Here is a 27,175-nt window from a genome sequence, read left to right on the forward strand (position 1 = left end):
GGAGATTCCACCACCTCCCTAGGGAACCCATTCCAGTGCTTCACCACCCTCCTAGTGAAAAAGTTTTTCCTAATATCCAACCTAGACCTCCCCCACTGCAACTTGAGACCATTGCTCCTTGTTCTGTCATCTGCTACCACTGAGAACAGCCGAGCTCCATCCTCTTTGGAACCCCCTTTCAGGTAGTTGAAGGCTGCTATCAAATCCCCCCTCATTCTTCTCTTCTGGAGACTAAACAATCCCAGTTCCCTCAGCCTCTCCTCATAAATCATGTGCTCCAGACCCCTAATCATTTCTGTTGCCTTCCGTTGGACTCTTTCCAATTTTTCCACATCCTTCTTGTAGTGTGGGGCCCAAAACACAATAATAAATTGGGTCTCTGTTGAATTTGCCTTCTGAGTTTTGCACTTTTAGCCCCCAGTCTTGTGGGCGAGATCACAGCCTGTCCTAAACCACTGTGTGGGGTAGCTGTGCACTGCTAAGCAGCTGTCAGCCCACCACCTGGTCAGAGTGGGTCATTCCGGCTTCACAGCGATGGAGCAATGAAAACAGAACAAAAGAGCCTCCCCAATAATATACTACTGAGGCTAGAATTGCTCCTCCTCCTCCGAGGGGCAGGCAGACTCCCCTGATCATCTGTAGTGTCCGGCCCTCCCTGCCCCGCAGCCTCACGAAAACAAGGCGAGCGAACCAGCCAGGCAAAGCGCTCTCCGCGTGTGGGCTTGTGAAGGGGCCCAAGGGGGGGCTCGGGAAAGGTTAACGCCGTCATTCTCCGGTGCAGTCACGGCCGCGACAGGCCGGGAAAGCCTCAGGCTCTGAGAGTTGGCGCGGACCCGGCCGATCGGGCTGCACGCCAGCCGGGGAATGGCCTGGGATGGATTTTGGACAGGATCCGGCCTGATTTCAGCGTGCTAAAGCTGTGAGCAGGGGAATTAAGCGCTGTTCAAACACCCAGCGACGGCTGGGCGCCAGAGGCTTCAGCTCTTAGGAAACTCCCGCTGGGACAGATGCAGCAGCAGGTCTCAGCAACACAGCTCTGGCGAGCCCCTCACCTGCCCTCTGCTCTCTGCCCCTGGGATTGCAAAGCAAGGTCCGGCTCTCGGGCCTTCTCTGCACGGCGCCACAGGGTAGGGTGACCAGACAGCAAGTGTGAAATATCGGGACAGGGCGTGGGGGGTAATAGGAGCCTATATAAGAAAAAGACCCCAAAATCGGGACTGTCCCTATAAAATCAGGATATCTGGTCACCCTACCACAGGGCCTGGGCCCAGGGTGTGTGAAAGAGCCGAACGCGCTGGGACAAAGATGGGGGCGACAGCCAGGCTCCTCCGGCACAGTGGAACGCTCTGTAATAAGGCCAGAGCTCGGCCATGCCGGAGACAAAACTTTCTCAGGGGGGTGGGCCGAGATTGCGGCATGAACGTCCCACCTTCTGCTCCAAGCGCAAGGTGCGTTTCTTGGCTATCACCTTTCTAACAACACCCACGCATCTATCAACACCGAAACCCCTCGCACAACCAAACACGGCCCTGCACATGCTTCTCCCTCTGGGAGAGTTAAAAGACCAAACACGGGACGGATGTTAGTCTCATTGCGTTTAATGCACCCCCGCTGGAAGGTGCCGATACCACAGTGAAGAAAGTGGCCAGACGTAGACTAGACTAGAGGGCAGATCAGGACTCATGGGCCTGGCTAGGGCCGTTTAGCCATGAAGGCCTGTAAGCCGCCACAGACTATAAACAGGATCAGTCACACACCAAGTAAATGCGGCCACCTCTGGGTGGGCTGCAGCAGCTGTTTAGCACGGCACATGGGTATGTTTGTGGGCTAGGAAGGGAAGAATGGCACAGCCTGAAAGTGCAGGAGTTCAGGGACGCAGAGCGACTTACCAGAGTCAGGCCCCTGGGGGTTAACCCCCAGCCTCGTAGGAGCTTTAATGAGCGGAGCAGGTCAGGGCCTCAGCTGCACCACCAAGCAGAGGGGGGAGAATACAGAGCGTGTTTTGTGATGGCCTTTGAATTGGAGGAAACCCTGCAGTAGCGAGCAGGGAGGCTGCCCGTTGCCCAGCCCTGCCGGTCACAGGAGAGACACGCCTGGGGCTGTGCACCCGGAGTCCGACCGGTGCAGTCCGCAGAAACCCCCACTCAAGGGGGCCTTGGCTTTAAATGGCCACAAGAGGGAACCCCCACCTGTCACACAGGCTCATTTTATTCCTCATTCCCTTGCTTTTGAAGCAACATAATGACCTTGCAAACCCACAGCAGCCGGGATGGGGGGCGAACGGACCCACTGCTCCATTCATGGGCACTTCACCGCGCGAGGGGAGGCTGCATTTCCCCTCCTCTGGCCAGCGTGTCCAAGCAGCGGCCCTCCAGCTTTAACGCTCAGACCCGGGGCTCTGCCAGGACCCGGCCCTCGTTCAGTCGGTTACGGGGAGGGAGGCGGTCCAAGATCTCAGCCACTGGAACTGCCCAGGCCTCGTTCTCCGCCCTCGGAGCCAGGGTCTCAGAGCTGCGCCAGCCGCTGATCCCCACGGACCCGGGACAGTTCCCGTGGGGACTGGGGAGCGATGGGGCGAGTGCACGGCCAGCGTGGGGGTGTGCGCGGTACTCCTGCGATGAGGTGTGGGAGCCAAGAAGCTGCCTGGCTCAGGGGCCAGCGGGAAATGTCAGGGGCGCCGTCAGCTCTTATTACCTTCACGTGCCCCGGAGGGGGAGAGGAGCGTGAAACGGGTTTACTTCCGCTTGACCGGGGCTGGGGCGCCCGCGGCTGCGGCTGGGTGCGATTGGGGCCGTGCTCTTGCTGGCACGGACCCGTGGTGCTCCCGTGTTTCACCGAGGCGCGGTACTCTGGGCAGCAAACCACCACCAGGCCTCGGCTGCAGCCACCCTGCCGCGAGGGGCTGCCTGCACAGAGCAGAGGAGCTGGTGGGGCAGCCCCCAGCCCCGAGGGTGGAGGCCACTTGCTGTCTGAGTTCCCAGGGTGGATGGGAGCAGAGTTTCCTCCCCTTCAGCACCCTCTCCCTCCCAGCTCTCTAGAGCCCCACAGGCCCCATCCCCAGATGCTCTGTGCCTTGTACGCCTGCACTGCTTCCCCTGTTACTCCCCCGTGTGGGGCGGGGTGGCACTAGGAGTGGCTGGAGGTGGGCCAAGCATCCCACGGAGGAGTGGGGTTCATGGGTGAGGAGACGCAGGTGACGTGGAACTGGCTTAGACCCGGAGTCCCCCCTCATGCCTTCTCCCAGCTCCAGACCCAGCCACCATGCCCCCTACGGGTTCCCCAGCCCCTGGAAACTCCCAGCACATGGTGCTTTAACACCACAGTTCCCGGCCAGTGTCCTAAGACTTAAACAGGGGCAGGGCTGTGGGGAGAGAGACCCCCCAGGGACGGCACCCTGGGCAGACCTGTCCCCATGGCAACACTGGCCCCCGTGCGCCGCACACAGAGGGCACTGGGTTGGGCCCTTTCCAGTCATGCTCCTTCACGCTGGGTTTTGGGTCTTAATTTATATTACACGTGGTCTGGCCCTGTGTCACCCACAGCCACACCCAGCAAGCCACCAACTCCCCGCCTCTCCTCACTGTCCATCACTGGGTCTCTACCGCCCCTTAACTGTGTGCGTGTGAGATTATGTCTCCCTCTAGTGGCTGCTCCATGTGCACGTAGGTGTGCATTTGGGCGTGTGAGATTATGGCTCCCTCTAGTGGCTGCTCCATGTGCACATATGTGTGCACTTGTGCGTGTGAGATTATGTCTCCCTCTAGTGGCTGCTCCATGTGCATGTAGGTGTGCACTTGTGCGTGTGAGATTATGGCTCCCTCTAGTGGCTGCTCCAGGGAGGACAGGGGCCAGCTCATACCGAACAGAGCACCTCCTTTAGCTCAGGCGGTAAGGGCTGCGTGTTGGGAGAGGAAAGTCCTGGGTTCTATCCCCGCTCTATCTCTGAGGCCAGGGCTTCCTTATACAGCTGCCGCCTGCCAGGTACGACCAGCCTCACACACTGGTGCCTTGAGAGGAAAGTGAATGACAGTTGCTACTGCAGACTGAACATGGGGGGAAGGGAACATTCACGCCCCGCACTTAAGAAGCCACCTGCCATGTAGATTTATGCAAATGAATGGAATTCTGGGCAGTGATTTGAGCAAATCTGATTGGCTAGTGCACATGGCATTGATTCTCCAGCACTTCGCACTGCCTCCCCCAGACGGAAATCCATCGGCTGGTGGGGTTTGCTCCAGGTTTATAACACTCAGGACCCCAGCCCAGGCCATAATCCCTCATGCCTGCTCGCAAGTCCCCAGCAAATGCCCCGTGTTCTCTCCAGGGGCTGAAGGGGGGTTTCATACAGGGGATGCCTGAACTTCTAGGCTACAAGGGGAACTCCCCAGTCCGCAGGCCGTGGAGTGGCCCGGATTTACCCAGACAGCAGGTTCTGGCCCGTGACCTGCCTGACTTACACCCATAACGCAGGTGCAGGGAACTCAAACAAACACCAGGCCCGGGGGCCAAGCAGCTTTACAAATCAGTGTTTTAATGCAGCCCCACTGCACCGTGAGCACAGAACACAGGGAAATCAGCACAGCCACGTGCCGCCCACCCCGGCAGCAGGAAAGGATCACAAATACCATGCTGTCAACAGGAGGGAGCCCGGGCCACGAAGCGCCCGATTCCAGCCCGGCTCCACTCACGACGGCGGCGTCACTCCGGATTCCAGCCCGGCTCCGCTCCTGACGGCGGCGTCACTCCCGCTTCCAGCCCGGCTCCGCTCCTAACGGCGGCGTCACTCTGGATTCCAGCCCGGCTCCACTCCCAACGGCGGCGTCACTCCCGCTTCCAGCCCGGCTCCGCTCCCGACGGCGGCGTCACTCCCGCTTCCAGCCCGGCTCCGCTCCCGACGGCGGCGTCACTCCCGCTTCCAGCCCGGCTCCGCTCCCGACGGCGGCGTCACTCCGGATTCCAGCCCGGCTCTGTTCCCACTTCCAGCCCGGCTCCGCTCCTGATGGCAGAGTCGCTCCCAATATCGCTGGTAAGAGGTCAGAGTCAGGCCCCCAGTGCCCCCTGGCTACTGAATAGGGCCACCAAGTTAGAGCAAAGTTGAGACCGACGGGGGAGCCAGCGGGCTTAGCGCTCTCCTGCTCTGCAGCGCAGCCACCGCCCAACACAGAAAAGCAGGCCCCGGTGCAATACACTGGCAGAGCTGGGGGTGGGGGCGAACTCAAGCAGCAGGTGTGGGTGACTCACCTGTAACCAGAGGTCTTGGAGCTGCCCAGTGGGAATAGGCAGAGGGCGTCTTGAAGACGAAGAAATTCCAGCACCAGTAAATTTTGGCTGAGACATGGGGCCAGCTTAGGGAACTTAATAAATACGTATCCAGGGAGGCACCTGTCACTTCTGTTCAGCAAACAGGATGATTCATTGGACTGATTAACTCTTAAAATGCTGGGATCGTCCAGGCAACCACTCCAGGGCTGCCTGGCCCGATACACGGCACATCCTCTACCGTAGTCCTGCCTAGCTCCAGTCTGTATTCAGCCTCACTGCTCAGACCTGTGCTTTACACGCAGGACGGTGCTGCACAGACAGGACAGCTGTTGGGAGATCGGGATTTCGGGGCCTGTTGAGATGAGATCAGGGGGAGATTAGGGTGCAGGAACCTTTCACTGCAGGTCTCCAGTTCAAGTCCAGCCCCGCTCGCGCACGGATGGCTGCTGGGAGAGTTGGCGGGTGCAGCCGGGCACGGAGTGGGTGGGTGTCATCATCGCCCAGCCCCATTTGGGGTTCAATCCTGCAGCGCTGAGCGCTCAGACCGCGATCCAGGAAAGCACCGACTTCAGAGGGGTTACCCAGTGCTTAAAGCTAAGCACAAGCTCACATGCTTGGCTGCAGCGGGGCCGGAGTGCTCAGCACCTGGCAGGATCGAGCCTTCGGTCCCTTTGTTTGTCATCTCGGCCGGGTAGGGAGGAAGGAGGCCACTGAGAATGAACTTCCCTCTGCGCTCAGAGATGGTCCCTCCAAGGCACGGCTCATGCACGTGGGCGATGGGACGTGTTCGGGTGCAGAGGGCTCCAAATCTGGCAGCTTCTCCCTGTGCCGAAAAAACAGAAACTCTGCAGAGTGCCGGGAGATGCCTGGGGAGTTACAGAGGAGAGTAGGGAGCTGGGCAGCAAACCGGAGAGCCGAGGCGATGGGGAATAAGCGTAAGTCTGTGGGCGGTGGATCCAGCCCATGGAAGTAGATAAACAAACAGGGGAAAGGACCAGCCCAGAAAGCCCATGACAGCCTTTATCCTCAGCTCCCCCTGGGCGACGGCAGCTGGGAGCCCGCGGCGGTGCCTGTACTCTGACAAGGGCCCTGTGAGTGAGATGCACCAGGGAGGTTTCTGCCCCTGCATGCACAGGCCAGGCCCCCGAAGGCTCTTCCCTGGGAAGCTGCTGCCGAGACGTAGCAGCGTGTGCGACTCACCCGCGGTCGGGGGCTGGTTAGAAGCTGGACAGACAAGACACCGGCTTGAGCAGTGGCGATGGACAGGGGGCAAAAGGGGAATTGTACATTTCTCCCCAGCTGGCCAGGAGCAATTGTCAGGGGGAGCAAAGCAAATCCGAGTGCCTGACCTAGCCCAGACCCCCGCCCAGAGCCCCCGAGACACGCTGGAATCACACAGCCAAGTGCTGGCACTTAGCTACCGTCAGGGAATCCGGATTGCTCCAGGCTGGACCCGGGGGGCGCTGTGGTCTCCAGGGCAGAATGGAGACAGACCCTGTGACTCAGGGGGGTGAGCGGAACCAGCAGCTCCAAGTCTCCCCCTCTGTCACTGCCCTTTGGTGACTCTGCTCCCCTGTTCGTCTGCAGCCGGCGTGTGGCCCGGTGGGCTGGGCAGCGGCTCCCGGTGTCCTTGTGCCCGGCCGTGGCAGCAGCCGGAGGGCGGAGCGCCCAAGTGGAGCTCCGCCGCCCGCCACAGCCTCCTGACGGCCGCGTACCGCGCCCCCCTCCTCCGGCGCAACTTGGGGCAGACGTCCGGGAAGAGGGCGACCCTGGTGCCGCCGCAGGTCAGGGGCTCCGCGCGTTTCCTGACCGCTCGCATGATGGCCAGCTTGTCGGTGAAGCGCAGCAGGCGGAAGACCAGCGCCCGGGGCCGGGAGGCAGGGTCCCAGCGCGCCCCCCCGTGCACGCGGCGCGCGCTCTCGATCTCCAGGGGCGGCCAGTCCGCCGGCAGGTGGAGCACCGTGGGCAGGGTCCTCTGCAGGAAGGCGACGGGGTCTCCCCCTTCCGCCCCCTCCGGCAGGCCCGCCAGCCGCAGGCAGTTGCGGCGGGCGCGGTTCTCCAGCACGTGGCAGCGGCTCTCCAGCCGCCGGACGGTCTCGCTCAGACGCTTGTTGCCTTTCTGGAGGGCGGCCAGCTCGAGAGCCCAGCCCCTCGAGTCCCGCTCCAGCTGGGCCACGCGGCTCTGCATGCTCGACACGTCCCTGCACATGGCCGCGAAATCCTGGGAGACCCGGTCCAGCTTCTCCGAGAGGCCGGCCTCGATCGCGCTCCTCTCCACCCTGAGGTCCCGGAGCGTCCCGCTCTCCCAGCCGCAGCACTCCCAGGGGCATGGTCTCTTGGGACATTCCTCCCACGCGGCATCCGCCTTTTGTCCACCATCCTCACCAGACGTGCAGGAGCCGGTGCTGGGGGGTCGGGCAGCGTCGGTCCTGGCTACGGTCCAGAGGACAAACATATCACACCCGGCAACACAAAGCAACGGTCAGCACCACGTCTAGAGCCAATTCCCTAGCACAGTAGTAGGCAGGAATCCCCACACCCACCACTGCACTGCAGCCACCTCTGGAGTGAAAGGTGGCAGCTGATTGTCTTCCAGCCACGCTACCCACCAGCGTAGGCCAGGAAGCTAAGGGCAGGAGATCCCCTTGTGCTGTGGGACCGAGTGTAATTACCCAATTGGCACTGGACCAGGTCCCAGGCTAACACCCCTACTCGTGCACCATTTTAACGCCCACCGATACGTGGCCCCTCGGCCTTACGGCTGATGTGAAAGGTGGGGCTGGGGCGTTGGCTCAGGATGGACTCAGTGGGCAGATCGCCACCTGTTCAGTCACAATTCCTTGGAGGTCTCCCATCCAGTGACTGACCACACCAAACTCGGCTTGGCTTACAAGAGCCAGTGAGACCCCCAGCCCCAGAAGGGAAGAACCTGTCCAGACCCCTAAATGCAGGCCTGGTTCCAGCACCCACCAATCCTGCTGGGGGGGCTCAGTACCTTTGAAAATAGACTGGGGGGGCCTAACAAGGAATCTAGTCGGAAGGCCCACGGCAATCAAGGTACCTTCAGTGTATGGTCTCTTAATCCCTGTCCTGGGGCTCCTAGGACGCCTGTGGCCCAGCGCATTGTGGGCAGGCGAGGTACCACTCGGCGTGTTGGAACGACCGGGCCCGTTTCCATGGGTTCCCTGTGGGCAGGTCGCGGGGCCAGAGCGAGGGGCGTCAGCTGGCATCACTTCTGATTTTACCAACACAAACAAAACCTGCATCAGCTTAAGCCAGGTCCCACCCTCCGCCGAGTGCTACAGACCTGCTGGAGCCTTGGTCCTAAAGGAACCCATTCATCTATTGGCACGTCTAGGGCCCTCGTCACTGGAGTGTCTGGAGGGGAACAGCCCCCGGGAACAGCCCTGCACCGCTCGGGAGGCGGAGATCTAGTGGGTCTTCTCTAGCTCTAGTTTCTCTGAGTCTCTGAACACAGGAGAGTAGCAAGCTCAGGACAGCAGGACGGAGGAGGGTGACGCTCTCTATGGGCCATTAGTCCCCCCGGAAGCTGGGCTCCCAGCCCGGAAATGCAGGTACCCCACGTACTCCAGGAGGACGGGGCACTGGCAGGAATCGTTCGTCTTAAACCTTGGGGTCCTCACCCCCCCAGCTCCCATCGTGCCCGTGGACTGTGGAGCTGAGGACAGAGTTTCTCTGCTGCTTTCCACAACACAAAGGCAGTTTGGAAGCAGGAAAAGGCTCCTGGCTGCTCAGACGGCTGGTTTTCCCCTAGGGGAAATGCTTGTCCTGACTTCGGGGCGGGGGTGGGGGATCTCACTGCAGGGGAAATGGCGTTATCTGGCCAAAGGAGCTTAGATTACCGGCTCTGGGCAGGGACCCTCTTTGCTCTGTGTCTGTCCAGCGCCTGGCACAACGGGGGCCTGGTCTGTGAGTGGGGGTCCCAGGCCCTAGGGTAATACGGATCATTAATAATAATCATCGATAATAATGCCGCATTTGTCAGTTCCCAGGAACGCCCTCCCGAAGGTCCCGTTTTCCTCGGTACGTGAACATTTGCCGCGTGAAATCCAAGAGGCTAAGCGGGACAACACTGGGCAGAGCTATCAGTGCTGGGTGGGCCAGGGGACCGGTCAATGGAGCGCTCCTGTCTGTAAGTCTCATACACATGACAAGCCGGCAGCATGGGACTCTCTGTACCACGCAGTCCCACAGCCAGAATCTCCGCAGGTTCGCTGATTGGCCCCTGCAGCGCGGATCACATGCCCGCTGGCTGGCTCACCTTCTCTGTGCAGCCTGCAAAGCCCTGGCTGTGGACCCCTCTCCCCCCCGGCCCTGCGGGGGCTGCTGCTGGAGGACATGCCGAGGGGGGTGCTGGCCCAGCTACATCGGCTCACAGGCACTGCGCTCCAGCAAGTCTCCAGGCCTGGGAGATGGGCAGTCTCGGCCGTACTGTCTGTTTTAAACCAAGAAATCCATGTCAGCTACAGGACAGGCCCCGCTACACTATCGCCATGGAAACTGACCGGGGGTCAGGGCCGGCTCTCGGCACCAGCAAACCAAGCAGGCGCTTGGGGCGGCACGTTTTCAGGGGCGGTATTCCAGCCAGCCTCTTTTTTTTTTTTTTTTTGGCACTTGGGCGGCAAAAGCCTAGAGCCGGCCCTGGCAGCAGCAGCGCGGCCTGCACCGGGGGTGCCCTGGGGCTGCTGCGGTTCATGTCGGGGAGCAGCGCCCACACCTTATGGCTGAGCGGGCTCTGAGCGCAGGACACTCGGGCTGGGGGCCGCCCCTCGGCACACACGGAGCCGCCTGCAGGTGCCACAGGGCGGCCGCCCCCCAGCGCTGCAGCCGGGGCTGGGCGAAGCGGCCCGAGCTGTCCAGGGGCTGCGGCAGGGCGGCCAGGAGCAGAAGCAGCAGCGGGGCCATAGAGGGCGGGGCACTGCCGTGTGGGGCCCGTGTCCCGCTCTCCGGGGCTCCGCTCCCTCTGGGGCTGCCCTGCCCCGGCTCCTCAGCCCCCTGCTGGGGTGATCCCCTGGCTCTGTCCTCCCCAGTCCCGGCCGGTCCTAGAGGCAGGAGCCCCGGCTGGAGAGACCCTGGGCTGAGGTGTGGCCCGGGAGCCCCGCTGCTCACCCTGACCCTGCCAGCGCCGGACTGGCTGGAGGCGAGGGGGGGGCGGGTGGAGTCAGTGCTGGTGGGGGGAAGCCCAGAGCTGGGGCGGCAGGGGGTGCGGGTGGGGGGGGGGAGAGCCCAGGGTTGGGGCGGCAGAGGGTGCGGGGGGGTGGGAAGGAGAGCCCAGGGCTGGGGTGGGCAGCAGCTAAAAAATGTTTTGCTTGGGGTGGCAAAAAACCTAGAGCCGGCCCTGCCGGGGGTTCCCGATCCCCACTCGGGATGGAATCCTCAACCCACTCGTACACTCGCTTGGACACACGCTGATTTTACAGAGGCAGGGACCCCGTAGGTACATTCATAGCCCACGCACCCCGAGGGCCAGGGCCAGAGCAGAGTCAATGGGGCTGCACCCCAGCCCCCCCCCCGAGGGCCCCCCCATGTGACTGCGTGCTCCCCAGCCTCCTCCCAGTGGGGCTGCACATCCTCTGGCCTCCTCCCTCACTAGCCCCCTTGTCTCACGGGAACACTTTCCTCTCCCGATGTCCCCAGCCGAGAGGTACAACCAAAGCCCTTGGAGGAATGATTGAGGGGGCCCCCGTGGCTAGAATCTGCTGTGGTGGCAGATGGGGTTTTTCTCCCTCGCCGAGTGATACATCTGACAACAGTGCAGGGGGCTGGACGAGACAACCGCCTGGTCCTACGAGTCTAGGAGTGTCTCCGCTGAGCCGACAAGCCTTGGGCCCGGCCTGCAGACCAAGCCCTAATCCAGACCACGCCGCATGTGCATTCGAGCACCCGCAGAACCTCGATTTCAGGGAAGGAAACCAGCCCCCGGCAAGCCACGTGCCCCGGGCTTATTCTCAAGCTTCTCAGACCCCCTGGACCAGCCAGGCCTTGCAGTGCTGCAGCCTAAGAGGTGTTAAAGCCAGGAACTCCATTGCTCACCTTCCCCAGACAGCTTCCTCCCCCTGCTCTCTGCTCTGTGCTGCGTCACGTCTCCCTGCGCAGCGCGGGCAGGCGGCGAGGAAGGCGTCGCTCTGTCGGCAGTGATCTCTTTCACACAGTTCAGCCTGGGGCGGGGCGAGCTCCCCGCCGCCACTTCTGCCGACACAGAAATATCCAAGTCTGCTGCCCGCTCCTGGCCCGAGCCATAGGGCAGCTCTCTCTGCCCCTCAACAACATCAAGACCAAGTTGGGTTGTGGCCCAGGTCCCACATCCATTGCCTATGCTCTGCCCGAGCTGTTCTGCACTAGATACGTTCATGGAGGATGGGTCCATCAATGGCTATTCGCCAGGATGGGCAGGGATGGTGTCCCTAACCTCTGTTTGCCAGCAGCTGAGAATGGGCAACCGGGGATGGATCACTTGATGAGTCCCTGTTCTGTTCATTCCCTCTGGGGCACCTGGCACTGGCCACTGTCAGTAGACAGGATAATGGGGCTAGATGGACCTTTGGTCTGACCCAGTCTGGCCATTCTGATGTGCTGTTCCACCGTCCCGGGAGAGGCGGGAAGCGTGGGCGTTGCCATGCAGAAGCATGCTCGTTATAATCTAAGCGGCGAGTGGTGCTTTCTGCTGAGTGCGGTGCACGGATACACAGGAGCGGCTCTAGGGGCTACACGCTGGTACCTTACTCGCCCTGTCCTTGGGGGTTTAGATTCTCTGGTTACCCCAGAACGAACGGCACCAGCTTGCAGATGATGCCCCAGTCTTGGCGGCTGAGGACCTGCCTCTCCCGCTGCCTTCCATGCAAGAGGCAGACGCTCAGCCCCTCCTGAGGCTGGTCTGCACTAGACTTTTGTACCTTGAGCTGGTACCTAAACGGGACCTTGGGTTACCCTATGACCCCTTCGGGGATCTCCCAGCACCTGTCCCCCTTCTCCTCCGCCCCCTAACTCCTGTCCTGCTGGCGTGCTGGGGTGACAGGCTGGTCACAGGAGTCTCCTTCCGACAGCTCTGCGGGTCACCGACTGCCAGTCCCTCTGCTCTAAGCAAACTGAAAAGCCTCTCAAGGCCCTTTGCTAGAAAGCCGGGTCAGCCGCTCACGGACTCCGTGACCATTCCTGCCTCTCAGACCCGTGGCAGCAGGTTGGATTCTCCTGCCTGGTTCCGCTTTGGCAGACCCCTTCCTATGCCCGCTGGAGATGGGAGACCAGTCGGCCAGCCCCCTGGAGGCCCCAAGCTGGGCAAGGAGAAGCGCCTGGCACGACGGGCTGGCAGGCAGATGGCCGCCCGGGGAGGAGGCTCCCAGGGGCTGAGAGCGACTTCCCAAGCGCCAGGGTTTGTGAGCAGGGCTGATCACTGAACGCTTCCCATTCGGTGGGGGCAGCTCCGACTGCAGCCAATGGGAACTGGGTTGCTCCCCCCAGCTGAGCTGCTGCGGGGCTGGATTTCACCAGCAAAGATCCTGCATCATGTGGGAGTGCCAGAGGCAGGACAAGTAGAGGCCGGGTGGTCCCGTGGCTAGGGCATTAGACTTTGTGCCCCGGTTCACCCATAGACTCTGTGTGACCAGTTCCTATCCCTACCGTGGGGATCTCATCCCTGCCCTGCCCACAGCGGTGCAGGGGGGTAAATGCATTCACAGACTGGGAGGCACCCAGGCACTACCTCCGGTGCTGGGGGCCAGATAAGTACGTGATCTAGACAGAGCCGTAACATCCAAGTTCTCTGCTTACCTCTGCTACCGGAACTCCTCGTGTGCACATCCCATTCCTCCCGCTCTGCGTCTCCCTGAGCGCTGCTGGGAGGGGACTGGGCAGGACGGGATCTGGGCGCAGTTACTTCCTCCAAATAATCCTCCAGGCCTGGGAGGTTTTCCGCTTGCCTTTTATCTGCAGCAGAGAAACCAGACGGGTGTAGGCATGAGGCCAGGTCAGTCCTTCCCTCGAGCCCTGGAAAACCAGCCAGGCCTAAGGGTTTGCAGTTCCCCTGCCCGGAGAGGGAGCCGGGAACCAGCCCGGTTCAAGTGAATGCAGTTTAAAATCCCACTGTTCACCTTCAGCCTGAAATCTCAAAATCCCAGCCTCTGGGCTGCTGCATCCCGCTGTGCTGTGGGGAGACGAGCGGCTGGCGTGGCTGGGTCTGGTTCGAGGCAGAGCCTTCAGACAGCGCTGTGGGCCCTGGACACGGGCGCTGACTGTAGCTACAACAAACACAGACAGAGCCAGCGTCAGACTCTTGCCAGGTGCTGTTCGTTCCAGACACCGCGGCGTTACAGAGCGTGCCCTGGGGTCGCTAGCATGAGCCGGTTCCGAGACAGGCCCTGGGGAATGGCCTCTCCGCGGCGGGGCCCCGTGGATTCGCCTGGTCTCGGAAGCACGGCTAAGTGCGTATTTCTGACAGGTTATTTGGTGCTGTGCTGGTTTTGGTTCCCGTCTGTTCTGGAGGGCCCTCAGCACCCACTAGCAATCACAGCCATGTGACCGTTGCATGGAAACCCTGGACACCGAGTCACAGCCCAGGGCTGTCTTGGATCTGCCAGATGCCTGCAGTAAGATCGTCCCGTTCAAGCGGTGGTTTGCGTAGGGACCGTTGTTCTGGCCCAGCAGGACTCGTACTCAAACAATCTCCCCTGTTCGCCTCTGAGCTTCACCCGGCGACATTCAGATGGCTAACCCAGGCCACTGCCGCGGCTGGACACCTTGGCCTGACTTTCCGCCCGTGATCTCCAAACCCCGCCTCAGGGCTCCGCTGTGCTACCCCCGCGCGGGGCTGTTACTGGCAGGCCTGCTGGGGCGACGGAGCCTTTCACCGCTAGGCCCATCAGACAGCGCTGCAGGCCGTGGCGCGGGGAGCGCTCTGTGGTGACTTCGGCAAAGCCAGGATCAGCTCAGTGTCCGGTTCCTTCCACCTCCAATGGAGGCTCCATCGCTTCGTTCTTCCCCCTCATTCACAGTTCTGCCCAGCGCCTCGGTTTACCCTGACTCTGGGGAGCAGACATAGGGGGAAGGAAAACTCCACCATCCCCCTCCCTCCATGTGTCCTATTCACTGACTGTCCCATCCGCACTCCAGAGCTTCCCCTTCTGTACACCCCGGCACTGGGGTCTCTCACACCAGACAAGCAAGGGGCCTTGGGAGAGAGCAGAAAAGGGCACAGCTCCTCCTTTCACATCGTGAACCCGATCCTCCGCTTACCTGCACCATGCCAGTCCCAATGCCCCGTCTCTGGCCTCCTCTGCGCTGTGTCTCCTTGCCGGCTGCCCACCACAGCGGCTGTGGCTGGGGCGCTGGGGGTCTGGGGCCTGGGCACCGAGATCTCCTGCAGGCACTTCTCCAGGCCTCGGAGAGGGGAGTTCTCGGGGCTCAGTTCTGTTTAGACAAAACAGGATCAGCACAGAGCTTGGGCCCCAGAGCTGCTGCTGTCAGTGGTCCCCCACGCTCACCAGGGCTCCTTGGCCCACGGTCCCCACAACCACCATCACTCCTCAGCCCACAGTCCCCCACGCTCACCAGGGCTCCTCGGCTCACAGTCCCCCCAACCACCATCACTCCTCAGCCCACTGGTCCCCTCACCCCACAGTTCCCCCCTCAGCCCAGGGTTACTGCCCCCCATCACCCCCCAATGCCCCCAGGTAACCTGCCAGGACACATAACCCCGTCCCCAGCACAGCAGCTGTAAGAACTGGCTGGCACGGTAACTCCCGCTGCTTTGTGTGAGGCCGGGGAGAGCTCACGGAGCTCGCGGGACACCACAAAGCCCCTGGCTCACCTTCAGTGCCCCACCTCCACGTCCCCGGCCCGGCGCCCCACGGGTCCCTCTCCCCGTCGGCACTGCTGCTGGAGGAGTAGCTAGACGGGATGCTGGCATAGCGCGGCCGGCCGGCGGGTATTTCCTTCAAGCAGTTCATCAGTCCGTAGAGGGGGGAGCTCTCCGCACTTGCTGCTGGTTTAACCATACAAACCCCCAGCATCAGGGCCGGCTGGGACGTGTCATGGGCACCTGGGGGATTTCAGGACCCGGCGGCCCAAAACATTTTTAGATTTAAAAAGAGTGGGATTATGGAGAATTTAAAAAAGGGTCAAATCTTAATCCCGCCTTCTTGGTCCCGTTCTTTCCCAGAGGCACATTGAGGAGTCACACGCAGCTCCCACGTCCCCCGTGTGTCCCCCGTGCGCTGCGTGTCCAGCCCCACCCGGGACACTGCCCTGCCGAGCTCCCACGGCTCCTTGTCTCACCTGCCGCGCATGCTCTCCAGGGCCTCGGCACTGGTCTCCTCTGCTCCACCTCTCCCGGGACTTTGCTGGTGCAGGAGTAACTAGTTGTTGCACTGGAGCCTCTGGGCCTGGTCACGGGTATGTCCTTCAGACAGTTCTCCAGGCCTTGGAGGGGTGGCGTGACCTCGGAGATGGCCCCTGCTTTAACGAGAGGTACGACAGCTCTGTCAGCGGGAGGCTGGGAGCTGCAGCCCTGTTTCCATCCGCCTCGGACACCTGTGACGCCAACGGGCTCTGCTAGCAGCTCCCAGCCCCCGCCAGGCACGCTGAAACCCCCAGCCTTTCCGGCCCTCCAGCGGGAGTGCAGTGTGTTACCATACGGAGCCCCGAAAGGAGCCCCAAGCACAGCCGGGGCCACGGCAAGGAGCCGCGGTGATGGGCTTCCCAGTGAGCCACATCTCACGTCTCACTGGACCTCAGGGCCTGGGGGACTTCGGGGAGTGGAAATCCGTGGAGAAGCCGCCAGAAAAGTGTGAAAGGAACCACGTGTTGCATGCGCGCCGAGGGCCAGATCCCCAGCACAAAGCCGCAGGAGTCACTGGGGCGCCGTCGACGTACGCCAGCTGGTATCTGGCCTGAGGGGCCCTAAGAACTAAAGCGAAGGCAGCGAGAGGCTAGAAGAGCAGATCTTAAAGTCTGGGAGAAAAGTAAAAAGTATTCCAGAGAAGGAGAGATCAGAGGGTCCAAACCTTCCTTGAGCGCCTGCGGGGTGCTAGATAGTCGGCCGTGCGGCTTACAGGGAACTTAGGAACCGACTCATTCGGGGGTATTAGGTTTTCACTGGCGGCTGACTTACAGCGCTGTCGATACGCCCATAACGTATCATTTCCCCCCAAAGTCGGGCTGAGCTCCACTTCCAGTGGGTCTTGGACTATCCCACAAGGGGCTGCTTCCCCGTCTGAAAATCCTGCCTTAAGACGTGAAATGCTTCCATGAAATCTAGCCCCCCCCCCCATGTGATTGCAGGGCTAGTAAAACAGACGAAGAGCGACCCAGTCAGATGTTACCTTTCAGGTCCGTGCCGTGCTCGGTTCCGCAACGCTGAACCAGGGACACTGAACTCTCTATTTACCTTCTGTTTTCACTCGCCACCCCGCGGTCTCCTGTCTGCCCCGTGGATCCGGTGAGCTGCTCAGAGAAGAGCGGCTGCCTGGGGTATTGGACTGACTACGGCTAGGCACAGGAATGTCCTTCAGGCAGTTCTCCAGGCCTCGCAGCGGTGAATTCTCTGTACTGACGTCTGTTTAAACAACACCAAGCCCGCGTCAGTGCACGGCCTGCAGCTCTGGGCTGGGTTCCCTCCATCGCTGAACGAGCCTGCGTCCAGCGCAATTCACCTCCGCTCTCCTACTGCGATTGGCCAGGCGGAGGCTGGGAATGGCTCTGGCTATGAGTTCTAGGTGTCTCACGGGCACTTCGAGGTATTACGCTGGGCTCATCCCTGGAGGAACTCCACTCAGGTCAGAGTTACACCAGGGATAAATAAGAGCCTTTGCAGTGAAGAGACCAAATCGGTCTGGATTCACTTCCATTGCTGCAGGAAGAGCGGCAGGCTGGAAGCAGCGGGTTTACCTACAGCTAGCTCTCGGAAAAGCTTAGGGGAGAATCCTCTGTAGACACCCCTGGCTTCCACCCCACATTGTGTTTGTTTTTAATGGGTTAAAAACCACACACACACACACCCCGTTGTGTTTATAACAGGTTACACGCCATCCCCACGCCTACATAAGGCAAAGCGTGTACCAGAACCACGCGCCACTCAGAACCAAGGTCTGCTTCTGCTCTCATTCGCCCAGGGAGAAGCCAGAAGCCAAAACAGACGTACGCGAGATCAGAATCTGCACGCCGGGAACGCCAGCTCTTTCCCCGGTTATTTCTACTTGTGTGACGCACAGTGAACGTCAGCAGCAGCTCAGGGGCGCAGGGCTGGCGGAATTCACCCCTGGAGCCCACAGGGTTAAGTGGCGCCCAGGCCGTGTGCTGGGACCCTGCCGAGGGGTGAACTCGGCTCACTGCGTGGAAGTGAGCCAGGCTGCACAGGGGTACGGCTAGCACTGGAATAGGATCGCCATGGGGGGTTATTCTGGCCCCGGCTGACCCTCCCTGCCACCTGATCCTTATGGTGGGGACACTGGGTTATGGTGTAAACACTTCACCTGACCTTCTCCAAGCGACCTCCTTGTCCCGACCCCTGGCCTCCTCTGTCCCATGTCTCTCTGCGAGGGGCTGGTCAAGGTGATGCTGGCTGGCATGTGGGGGTAGCGGGGTTTATTTACCGGGATGTCCCTCAGGCAGTTCTCCAGACCTCGGAGTGGCGAGGTCTCCGTGCTGATGTCTGTTTAAAGAAAACATCCAAAGGCCAGTATCAGCTGGAGCGACATATCGCTGAGCCCTGTAATACCCACTGAGCCTTAGACCGGCTCGGCCTGGGCAGACACTCGTCCCACGTCCTGCTTTCGAAAAGCAACGTACTCCCTTCCGAACCCAGGGACTAGCTGTAGGGGCAGCGCAGGGATAACGTTAACAGTCCGTGTTATACAGGAGGTCGGGCCTGATTATCTAATGGTCCCCAGTGTCTCACTCACCCCTTTCCTGTTGTTCTGAACACATGACGCTTGTTACCTAGTCTCTGGGATGCAAAGGGACCTCGGCCGTGCCAAGGATCTGGCCCACATACTCTTGATGTACACCAGTGCACACCTTCTTGTCACTGTCTGTAATGGGCCACTCTCTTCCCACTTCCAAAGCTATTTTTCCTCCCGTGGTATCCTGCTGTTCATTGATTTCTCTCGTTAGACTGACCGCACACTTGGTAAAGCAACCCCCATCCTTTCATGTATTTATATCTGCTCCTGTATTTACCTCAGACATCCGATGAAGTGGGTTCTAGCCCACGAAAGCTTATGCCCAAATCAATTTGTTAGTCTCTAAGGTGCCACAAGGACTCCTCATTGTTTTTACCAGTGTAAACGAGACCCAAAGTGACTTGACCCAGGACACAGATAGCCTGTGTCAGGGCCAGAACCCAGCTCTCCTGGGCACCACCCCAGTGCCTTCCCCACCACGCCATCCTTCCTCTCCAGGACCCCAAACCGACTCAAAGCCTTAGAGAAACCAGAGCCAAGGAATGCAACACCGCGGCATAGCCAAGCGAATCAGAGAGTGCCTGCAGAGCCGGGGGGAACCAGGTGGCTGAAAGAAGAGGCACCAGCCCCCTCTGGAGCTGGAGCAAAGGAATGGAGAAGGGAAAGGAGGAGCGACCTGAGCACAGACACCAGACAGCACGGAGAGCTGTGCAAGACACTCAGGAAAAGACAGGAGAGACGAGGAGGAAACACAAACTCACAGCCTCATGGAAGGCAGAGAGTGCTGATCACAGCACGACTAAGGAGAGAAAAGGAGTCAAACTCTACAGTAAGGTTCCCTGCAGAAATAGCTTATCAAAGGGTTAATAAACAATTGACACAAGTTAATCAATTGTTACAGAGCCCAACAAATTGCTTCTGACTATGGCTTATAACTAAGCTTGGAAGGGTTCGATTTTTGTCAGCAAACGTGCATTTCACCGCACACACACAAACCGACAACAAATATTTCCATCAACATAGTCATCCAAATGTATATATACGTCGTCTGGCCATGAGAGCAGGGGACTGGACGGGATGACCTCTCGAGGTCCCTTCCAGTCCTATGATTTATGGGCAAAGTAGGAAGAATCCTGCTTGGGAACTTAGGCTTTAATGTAAGGATAGTTACTGGGCATATTTTGACACATGATGTTGACAGATCGTGTTTTAATGGCTATAAAGCGTTACATTTTTGAAGCTCACAGTCTCCTGTCAGTAAATATTTATTGTCTGACCCCCCCAGCGTCTGACCCCTCTCCCCGCCTCACAGTTTGGCGCAACTGATACATTTAAATGGCTAAAAATAGGGGAAAAAATGCTTAAAACTCCATATCAATATTATCTGTCAAAAATATAAAAAAACCCCTGAATTCTACTACGCCTGCTTATAACCATCTATAGCATCTCCTAGTGATGTGCCAATAAGCACCCGTAACACAGCTTTCTCCTGCTTGTCACATCCATGCATCATTTATGAACCCTTTGAAACCATTTAGAAATGGAATCGTAGCGGAAGAGTGACCGAAAAGGATGTTTAAGTGCCGTGCTAGGGTCGGAGATGGGTAAGGCAGAGACCGCTCAGTGACAGGGGCTTGCCTGTGGGCAGCTGGGACCCTCCAGCAAGCCGGACCGTCGACAAGACCCACGGTGTGACAGCGCGTGTGATCTTGGGCTCACCGTCTCCACACCAGCTCCGCACCACGCCCGTCGCAGGTCTCCTCGGTGACACATCTGCTCCCGCGTTGCAGGCCAGCACTCGGGGAGCCCAGGATTTACTGACAAGTGTTTCCTGCAGGCAGTTCGCCAGGTCGTGGAGGGGGCTGGTCCCTGGCGTCACCTCTGCTCGAGAAACACGGAGAGACACGCTCCAGCTCAGGGTTAGCGGCTATCTGAGCCGCAGATAGGAACAGTGGACTCTGGCCCATCCCACCCCTTTCTAGGGCCCAGTTCTGGTCCCATATAGTCCGTGGCAGAGACCCATGGACTACAATTGGGACCGCTGGTTGGAGCACTGTCCTACCTTCAGGGGACGAGTTCCAGAGCCCGGCCTCCACTCCCCTCGGCTCCGGCTCCCGCTCGGCGCCGCTGGTCGAGGCGCTGCAGGTCGGCAGGCTGGGATGCTGGGGGGAGGGTACGGCCATGTCCGTCACACAGCTCAGCAGGCCACGCAGGGGGGAATCCTCCGTCGCTGCTTCTGTTTGAATGATAGGAACGATGCCCAGAATAACAGCCCAGTGGCTGTGGCTGGAAGAGGCGTCCCAGCCCTTCTGCGCATGATAAACCCACCCACCCATTCCCCAGCTCCCAGAACTAGACACCCTCCGATCAGACCCCGGGGACTGGGCCAGCGGCGAATTCAACTCGAAATGGACATGACCAGGAATCAGCTGCACTCTGAGGCCCCTCCTCACCACCCCTTGCATCCCGGTGGGACGGGCAGCACGGAAAGGGCTGGGGAGGGAACCAGGGAGGTCCTAGTAAGGACACGCGGATTTCTGCACGTTCCCTAGTATAGTCCCTCCTCTGCAGAGCAGGCGGACCAATGCCTGGAGCAACGCCCTGTGTACGGAACGCGTCTGGTGCCCAAATAATAGAGATTTTAGGGACCTGAACCCCCAACTCCCCCCCCCGCACTGTCCTGTTTCCGAGCAGAGGAGCTGACCCTTCCTGTCTCCGAGGTGTATCCAGCGGGGGCGCCCCCACCACGCACCACGGCTCTCACCTTCGGCAGCCAGGCTCCCAGCTCCTCGCCCTGGCCTCTCCCCCAGGGCTCTCTGCGCGCCGTGGCTGGCGGGCGGGCGGGAGCAACGGGGGCTGGTCACAGCAATATCCTTCAGGCAGTTCTCCAGGCCGCGCAGCGGGGAGTCCTCCAGCGCCACCTCTGCTTTAATGGACAATGGAGAGGGCACGGCCTGCAGGTGCAGGACAGGCGGTGTCTGCCCCCAACACAGTCACCCCCAACGTGCTGTACCACTCACTAGCCAGCCCCCCGGACTCCCTCAGCGAGATCCCCCATCCCCACATGGGCAGAGTCCCAGGGGCTGTGCAGGCCCCACCAGCATCCCGGTCTTGACCTGAGATGCGCTTTGAGAGTCCTTTGCTTTATGAGCCTGTGCTGGGGAGAGAATTTGGCTTCTGAGGCTAGCAGCCAGCCGGAGTTACTAGCCACAGCTCTGGTAACACAGGCCAGGGCTGAGGGCACTGGCTGGGAATACACGCAGAGCTTTTACAGCACTAGCAGGACGCTGCCAGACGGGGTTTATTTCCACTGGCAGAGCTAAACTGTGACAGATGCTTTGCACCAGTGTGTACTGGGGTGTGCACCACTGTGGCTTACCCTCATTTCAAATGCACTGGTGCAAGCCTTGTTTTACACCAGCGCTGCCCAGCGACATTGGTGCAATTATATCAGTGCAAACCCCCTTGCACAGGGAACGCCTAGGTCTGTGCCAGCGTGTGAATGCGGCGTGGCGACCGCTCCCCAGCACGTGCCCTGGTGGCCGCCTGGTCTGCTAACGTCTGGCTGGGTTCTCGGCAGGGAACCAGGCCGTCCCGCTCACAGCGGGTGACTCGCTGGCCGTTCCTCCGCTCCCTCGCCGTGAATCTCATCTCTACCGCAGCTGAGCCCGTACCCGAGCCCTGGGGACCCGCTCGAGGAGCGGTCAGCTCCTGATGCTCCGCAAGCGTTTTCAGCAATGACTAGCCTGGGGGTAAGTGGCCGGTTGTTGCTTCTTAAACCCGCGGGGCCTCAGGTCTGCTGCGCACGTCTCCCTCCCCAGTCTGGAAGCAAAACCCCGTCTCACCTTCCCAAGGACCACGCCAGGGCCCCGGCTCCAGCCCCCTCTGCTCCGCCCCCTGGTGGGCGCTGCTGGTGGAGGGGCTGCAGGCTGGCTGGGCAGGACGACAGGGGCTGGTCACGTCTCTCCAGCATCTCAGCAGGCCCTGGGCGGGGAAGCTCTCCGCAGCGCCTTCCCTTTTAACAGCTCCTAGGAACAAGTCAGAACTTCAGCTGCTGGGCGGCTGCTGCGCAGCGGGTCCCTTCGCTATGGGGCACGATAGAGACTCGCTGCCCCACTCCTCCGACCTCTGCAGGCAGCAGCCATGTGACTCTCTGCCTCTTCCCGCTTCGGGGCCGATACCTTGGTAAAGCATTTCCCCTCAGACAGGTCCCCAGAGGACGGGCTGACCCCGTGTTTGTCTACGTGGCCGGGGATTCTTTACATCAGTCATCAGTGGTGTGGCCTGAGGGGCGGATTGGCTCTACTTTCCGGGTATAAATACGATGACCAGGAGGCCTGGACGGGGGCGGGCTGCTGGAAGTGATGGATGGCTGACAGGAGAGACAGACCCCAGGATCACAGAGCCATCCACCACCCGGTCATCGCGGCAGAGCGGATCAGCAGTGGGAAGGCTGGGGAGGGAAGGCAGGCCGGGGCACGGCCATCTGTCTGAACCACAGAGCAGCATATGGCCCGCGCCCCCTCCGGTGCAGTCTCACACAAGGCACGTACACGGGATGGGCTGTGACTTCGATGGCTCACCTTCGCCAAATAGGCTCCTACCCCTGGCCTCTCCTTCCGCCCTGCTAGGGGGGGAGCAGCTGGACGGCCTGGCGGGAGGGCTGGCTTTGCTCACAGGCCTGGCTGATGGGCCGCTCTCCAAGCCGGGGTCCTGTGGATCCTCCGCGGTTACTTCTGTTTTCACTGTATGCAGAACAGCAAAGTCCGGGTCAGCACCTGTGGGGCTGGCTCAGTCCATCCACAAACCTCCTAAAGCCAGCGGAGGGTCTGGCAGACCGAGCACAGGCTGGGCAGGGGAAGCCTGGTTTTTATCCCCAGTTCTGTCAATGACTCGCCTGGGACAGAGATAACGACCCTCCCCGCCCCGCAAAGCCCGCCAAGACCTGCTCATGCGACTGCTTCTTGGTGCAAGCGCTCAGCATTATTCTTCCCTGGATGTGGACAGTGGAGTTTTTGAGCCAGCTCCCCTACGAGAGGCGCCTCTCCAAGGCTGTGCAGATACGTGCAAGGCAACGTGGGAAACACAGCTAGACACACTGCGAGGGCCAGTCACCCCGCTCCTGCGTCTCTCGCCAACTGCCCCTCCCTTACAGCGAGCGTCAGGCGAGGGGCAGCCACGCACCGGCTGCAAAGAGCTGTTCCCGACTCCAAAGGGGATGCTATCATTTTACACACACACACCTTCTACAGACGAGCTCCCATCCTCGCTCTCCAGCCTCCTCTGCCCTGGGTCTCCGCGCGTGCTGCCCTTGGCCGATTTGCAGGGTGATGGGTGGGGCTGATGGCGCTTATGAACAATTATTTCCTTCAGACAGTTTAGCAGGCCTTGGAGGGGGCTATTCTCTGCCGTCCCCGCTGTGTGAATATTAAAATAAACCCATTATTAACTCAACCCCCTCGCCCTGCACTGAGAAGCCCCGATCAGTCAGAGCTGCAGGGCAGAGGTGGGGGCTCAGAGCCAGCAATCAGGCGCCGGTGCACACTTGCAGATAACATATGGGTGGGAGGGGTTAGTACGGTACCCCAAGGGCTGTAGGAAACGGGACTCTGGGCTGATCAGTGGTTTATGGAACTTAACCCTGAAAACCAACAGTTGTTTATATTTCTAGTGGCCTTTCCGGAGATTCTCCCCAGACAGCCTGGCTGGTCACGGTGTTACCTCTCTTGTGTGCACTGGCTGAGTTGGTCCTGATCGGGGAGGAAATAAGGGCTTCTCTGGACCTATTTGATTTGGTGTAAGAATCAGTTGTGTTCATATGGGGTTATGCAGTCCTGTCCTCTGATCCCCAGGTGTCCCTCCGCTTTCTCTCCAAATCTCTGAGAATTTCAGACCCTTCTGTCAGCTCGCAAGCCCCAGCAACGGAGAGACCAGGTCCTGACAACACACTGAGGTTTTAGGTCAAATCCATCACCGAGACCTGGAGTTTGGCTAATGGCACATCCCTCTGCTGCCAAAACTCCACCCCACACAAATCCTATAATCTTAGACATTTGCAAACCACATCCTCCTTCTGAGGAGAAGGGGCCAATCCGCTGACACTGAGGTCAACAGGCGTCTTTCCATGGACTCTCCCAGGAGATGCGTCAGGCCCTATCCTCTGCCTTACTGAACCGTACCTTCATGAGAACATCTCCAAAGCCCCAGCTCCAGCCTCCTGTCTTCCACATCCCCTTGTGCACTGCTGGTAGACGGGCTGCTGGTTGCGGTGCTTGGATAACTGGGCCTCTTTCCAGCGAGGTCCGTCAGTCCCTGGATCGGGGAACTCTCTGTCGTGACTTCTGTTTTAACTACAGAAACAAACTCAATTTCAGTCCAAGTCCTGCAGCCGAATGGCTCGGTTCCTTCTCTCCTGAACATGGTCAACACAGCCGACTGGATCAGCGTCTAGACCGTAGACAGGACACATAGAATCATAGAATCATAGAATCATAGATTATAGGACTGGAAGGGACCTCGAGAGGTCATCGAGTCCAGTCCCTGCCCGCATGGCAGGACCAAATACTGTCTAGACCATCCCTGATAGACATTTATCTAACCTACTCTTAAATATCTCCAGAGACGGAGATTCCACAACCTCCCTAGGCAATTTGTTCCAGTGTTTAACCACCCTGACAGTTAGGAACTTTTTCCTAATGTCCAACCTAGACCTCCCTTGCTGCAGTTTAAACCCATTGTTTCTGGTTCTATCCTTAGAGGCTAAGGTGAACAAGTTCTCTCCCTCCTCCTTATGACACCCTTTTAGATACCTGAAAACTGCTATCATGTCCCCTCTCAGTCTTCTCTTCTCCAAACTAAACAAACCCAGTTCTTTCAGCCTTCCTTCATAGGTCATGTTCTCAAGACCTTTAATCATTCTTGTTGCTCTTCTTTGGACCCTTTCCAATTTCTCCACATCTTTTTTAAAATGCGGTGCCCAGAACTGGACACAATACTCCAGCTGAGGCCTAACCAGAGCAGAGTAGAGTGGAAGAATGACTTCTCGTGTCTTGCTCACAACACACCTGTTAATGCATCCCAGAATCATGTTTGCTTTTTTTGCAACAGCATCACACTGTTGACTCATATTTAGCTTGTGGTCCACTATAACCCCTAGATCCCTTTCTGCCGTACTCCTTCCTAGACAGTCTTTTCCCATTCTGTATGTGTGAAATTGATTTTTCCTTCCTAAGTGGAGCACTTTGCATTTGTCTTTGTTAAACTTCATCCTGTTTAACTCAGACCATTTCTCCAATTTGTCCAGATCATTTTGAATTATGACCCTGTCCTCCAAAGTAGTGGCAATCCCTCCCAGTTTGGTATCATCCGCAAACTTAATAAGCGTACTTTCTATGCCAATATCTAAGTCGTTGATGAAGATATTGAACAGAGCCGGTCCCAAAACAGACCCCTGCGGAACCCCACTCGTTACGCCTTTCCAGCAGGATTGGGAACCATTAATAACAACTCTCTGAGTACGGTTATCCAGCCAGTTATGCACCCACCTTATAGTAGCCCCATCTAATTTGTATTTGCCTAGTTTATCGATAAGAATATCATGCGAGACCGTATCAAATGCCTTACTAAAGTCTAGGTATACCACATCCACAGCTTCACCCTTATCCACAAGGCTCGTTATCCTATCAAAGAAAGCTATCAGATTGGTTTGACATGATTTGTTCTTCACAAATCCATGCTGGCTGTTCCCTATCACCTTACCACCTTCCAAGTGTTTGCAGATGATTTCCTTAATTACTTGCTCCATTATCTTCCCTGGCACAGAAGTTAAACTAACTGGTCTGTAGTTACCTGGGTTGTTTTTATTTCCCTTTTTATAGATGGGCACTATATTTGCCTTTTTCCAGTCTTCTGGAATCTCTCCCGTCTCCCATGACTTTCCAAAGATAATAGCTAGAGGCTCAGATACCTCCTCTATTAGCTCCTTGAGTATTCTAGGATGCATTTCATCAGGCCCGGGTGACTTGCAGGCATCTAACTTTTCTAAGTGATTTTTAACTTGTTCTTTTTTTATTTTATCCGCTAAACCTACCCCCTTCCCATTAGCATTCACTATGTTAGGCATTGCTTCAGACTTCTCGGTGAAGACCGAAACAAAGAAGTCATTAAGCATCTCTGCCATTTCCAAGTTTCCTGTTACTGTTTCTCCCTCTTCACTAAGCAGTGGGCCTACCCTGTCTTTGGTCTTCCTCTTGCTTCTAATGTATTGATAAAAAGTCGTCTTGTTTCCTTTTATTCCCGTAGCTAGTTTGAGCTCATTTTGTGCCTTTGCCTTTCTAATCTTGCCCCTGCATTCCTGTGTTGTTTGCCTATATTCATCCTTTGTAATCTGTCCTAGTTTCCATTTTTTATATGACTCCTTTTTATTTTTTAGATCGCTTTTTAGTTGCTTCTTTCAACTGTCAAGCGTCCACCCAGAAACTAGGTTCATTTTGATTTTAGAATGCCTGAAACCAAGGGAGATCCACAATCACAGAAATCACATGGGCTCAGCGCTTCTTCCCCCTCTGAGACACCTCTCTCCAGTGACCAGTGCGCGGAAGGGGATGCGGTGTAGGAGGACGGAGAGTGGCCATATGGCGGTTGATACGGCAACATGGATTTTGGTACACGCATGTACCTCTCCTCTGCGTGGCAAGAATACTGACCAATGCAGTGACATCCCTGTTGGATGGACCCAGACACTCGAATAACGAATGGCTCTTATCCAGATGGCACCCAAATAATCTGGGCTTAACTGGGCCCCAAATTCGGGCTGTGTAGTTTTGCACCCTGGGGGCCTGATGCTATTAATTTACACTGTATAAATCAGGAGTCACTCCACTGAAATTACATCAGTGTAAAACCAGTGTCAGTCAATCCGCCCCAGCTCATTCTCTGATTATACCACACGCAGGCAGAAGCAGAGTGTTGGAGCTCTCTGCTCTGCCTAGCCAGAGACT

General features: G+C 58.5%; 1 protein-coding gene across 14 annotated transcripts in view; it reads right to left on the minus strand.

Annotated features, from left to right (window-relative positions):
- Positions 1–4,511: 4,511 nt before the first annotated feature.
- The window catches only part of LOC101941023 (protein KRBA1), a 43,609-nt gene continuing 20,945 nt past the window's right edge, over positions 4,512–27,175 (minus strand). For 2 of the 14 annotated variants that reach the window (XM_065586432.1, XM_065586443.1), the window contains 19 exons: positions 24,356–24,526; positions 23,420–23,593; positions 22,760–22,921; positions 22,022–22,204; positions 20,941–21,099; positions 20,239–20,412; positions 19,815–20,057; positions 17,753–17,926; positions 16,664–16,831; positions 15,553–15,732; positions 15,086–15,316; positions 14,512–14,685; positions 13,371–13,517; positions 13,051–13,206; positions 11,317–11,472; positions 9,545–9,718; positions 9,126–9,212; positions 8,324–8,497; positions 4,512–7,695 (listed from right to left, as the gene is read on the minus strand). In XM_065586432.1, coding sequence (XP_065442504.1) covers positions 6,809–7,695; positions 8,324–8,497; positions 9,126–9,212; positions 9,545–9,718; positions 11,317–11,472; positions 13,051–13,206; positions 13,371–13,517; positions 14,512–14,685; positions 15,086–15,316; positions 15,553–15,732; positions 16,664–16,831; positions 17,753–17,926; positions 19,815–20,057; positions 20,239–20,412; positions 20,941–21,099; positions 22,022–22,204; positions 22,760–22,921; positions 23,420–23,593; positions 24,356–24,526 — 3,974 coding nt within the window. In that variant the 3' untranslated portion in view covers positions 4,512–6,808. Of the gene's footprint in view, positions 7,696–8,323; positions 8,498–9,125; positions 9,213–9,544; positions 9,719–11,316; positions 11,473–13,050; positions 13,207–13,370; positions 13,518–14,511; positions 14,686–15,085; positions 15,317–15,552; positions 15,733–16,663; positions 16,832–17,752; positions 17,927–19,814; positions 20,058–20,238; positions 20,413–20,940; positions 21,100–22,021; positions 22,205–22,759; positions 22,922–23,419; positions 23,594–23,897; positions 24,107–24,355; positions 24,527–27,175 lie in introns of those variants that run through there. The other 12 variants (XM_065586433.1, XM_065586436.1, XM_065586435.1 and 9 more) reach the window with 12 other exon arrangements.

The sequence above is a fragment of the Chrysemys picta genome, chromosome 2 (genome assembly GCF_011386835.1).
Source record: "Chrysemys picta bellii isolate R12L10 chromosome 2, ASM1138683v2, whole genome shotgun sequence".
Lineage (NCBI taxonomy): Eukaryota > Metazoa > Chordata > Testudines > Emydidae > Chrysemys > Chrysemys picta.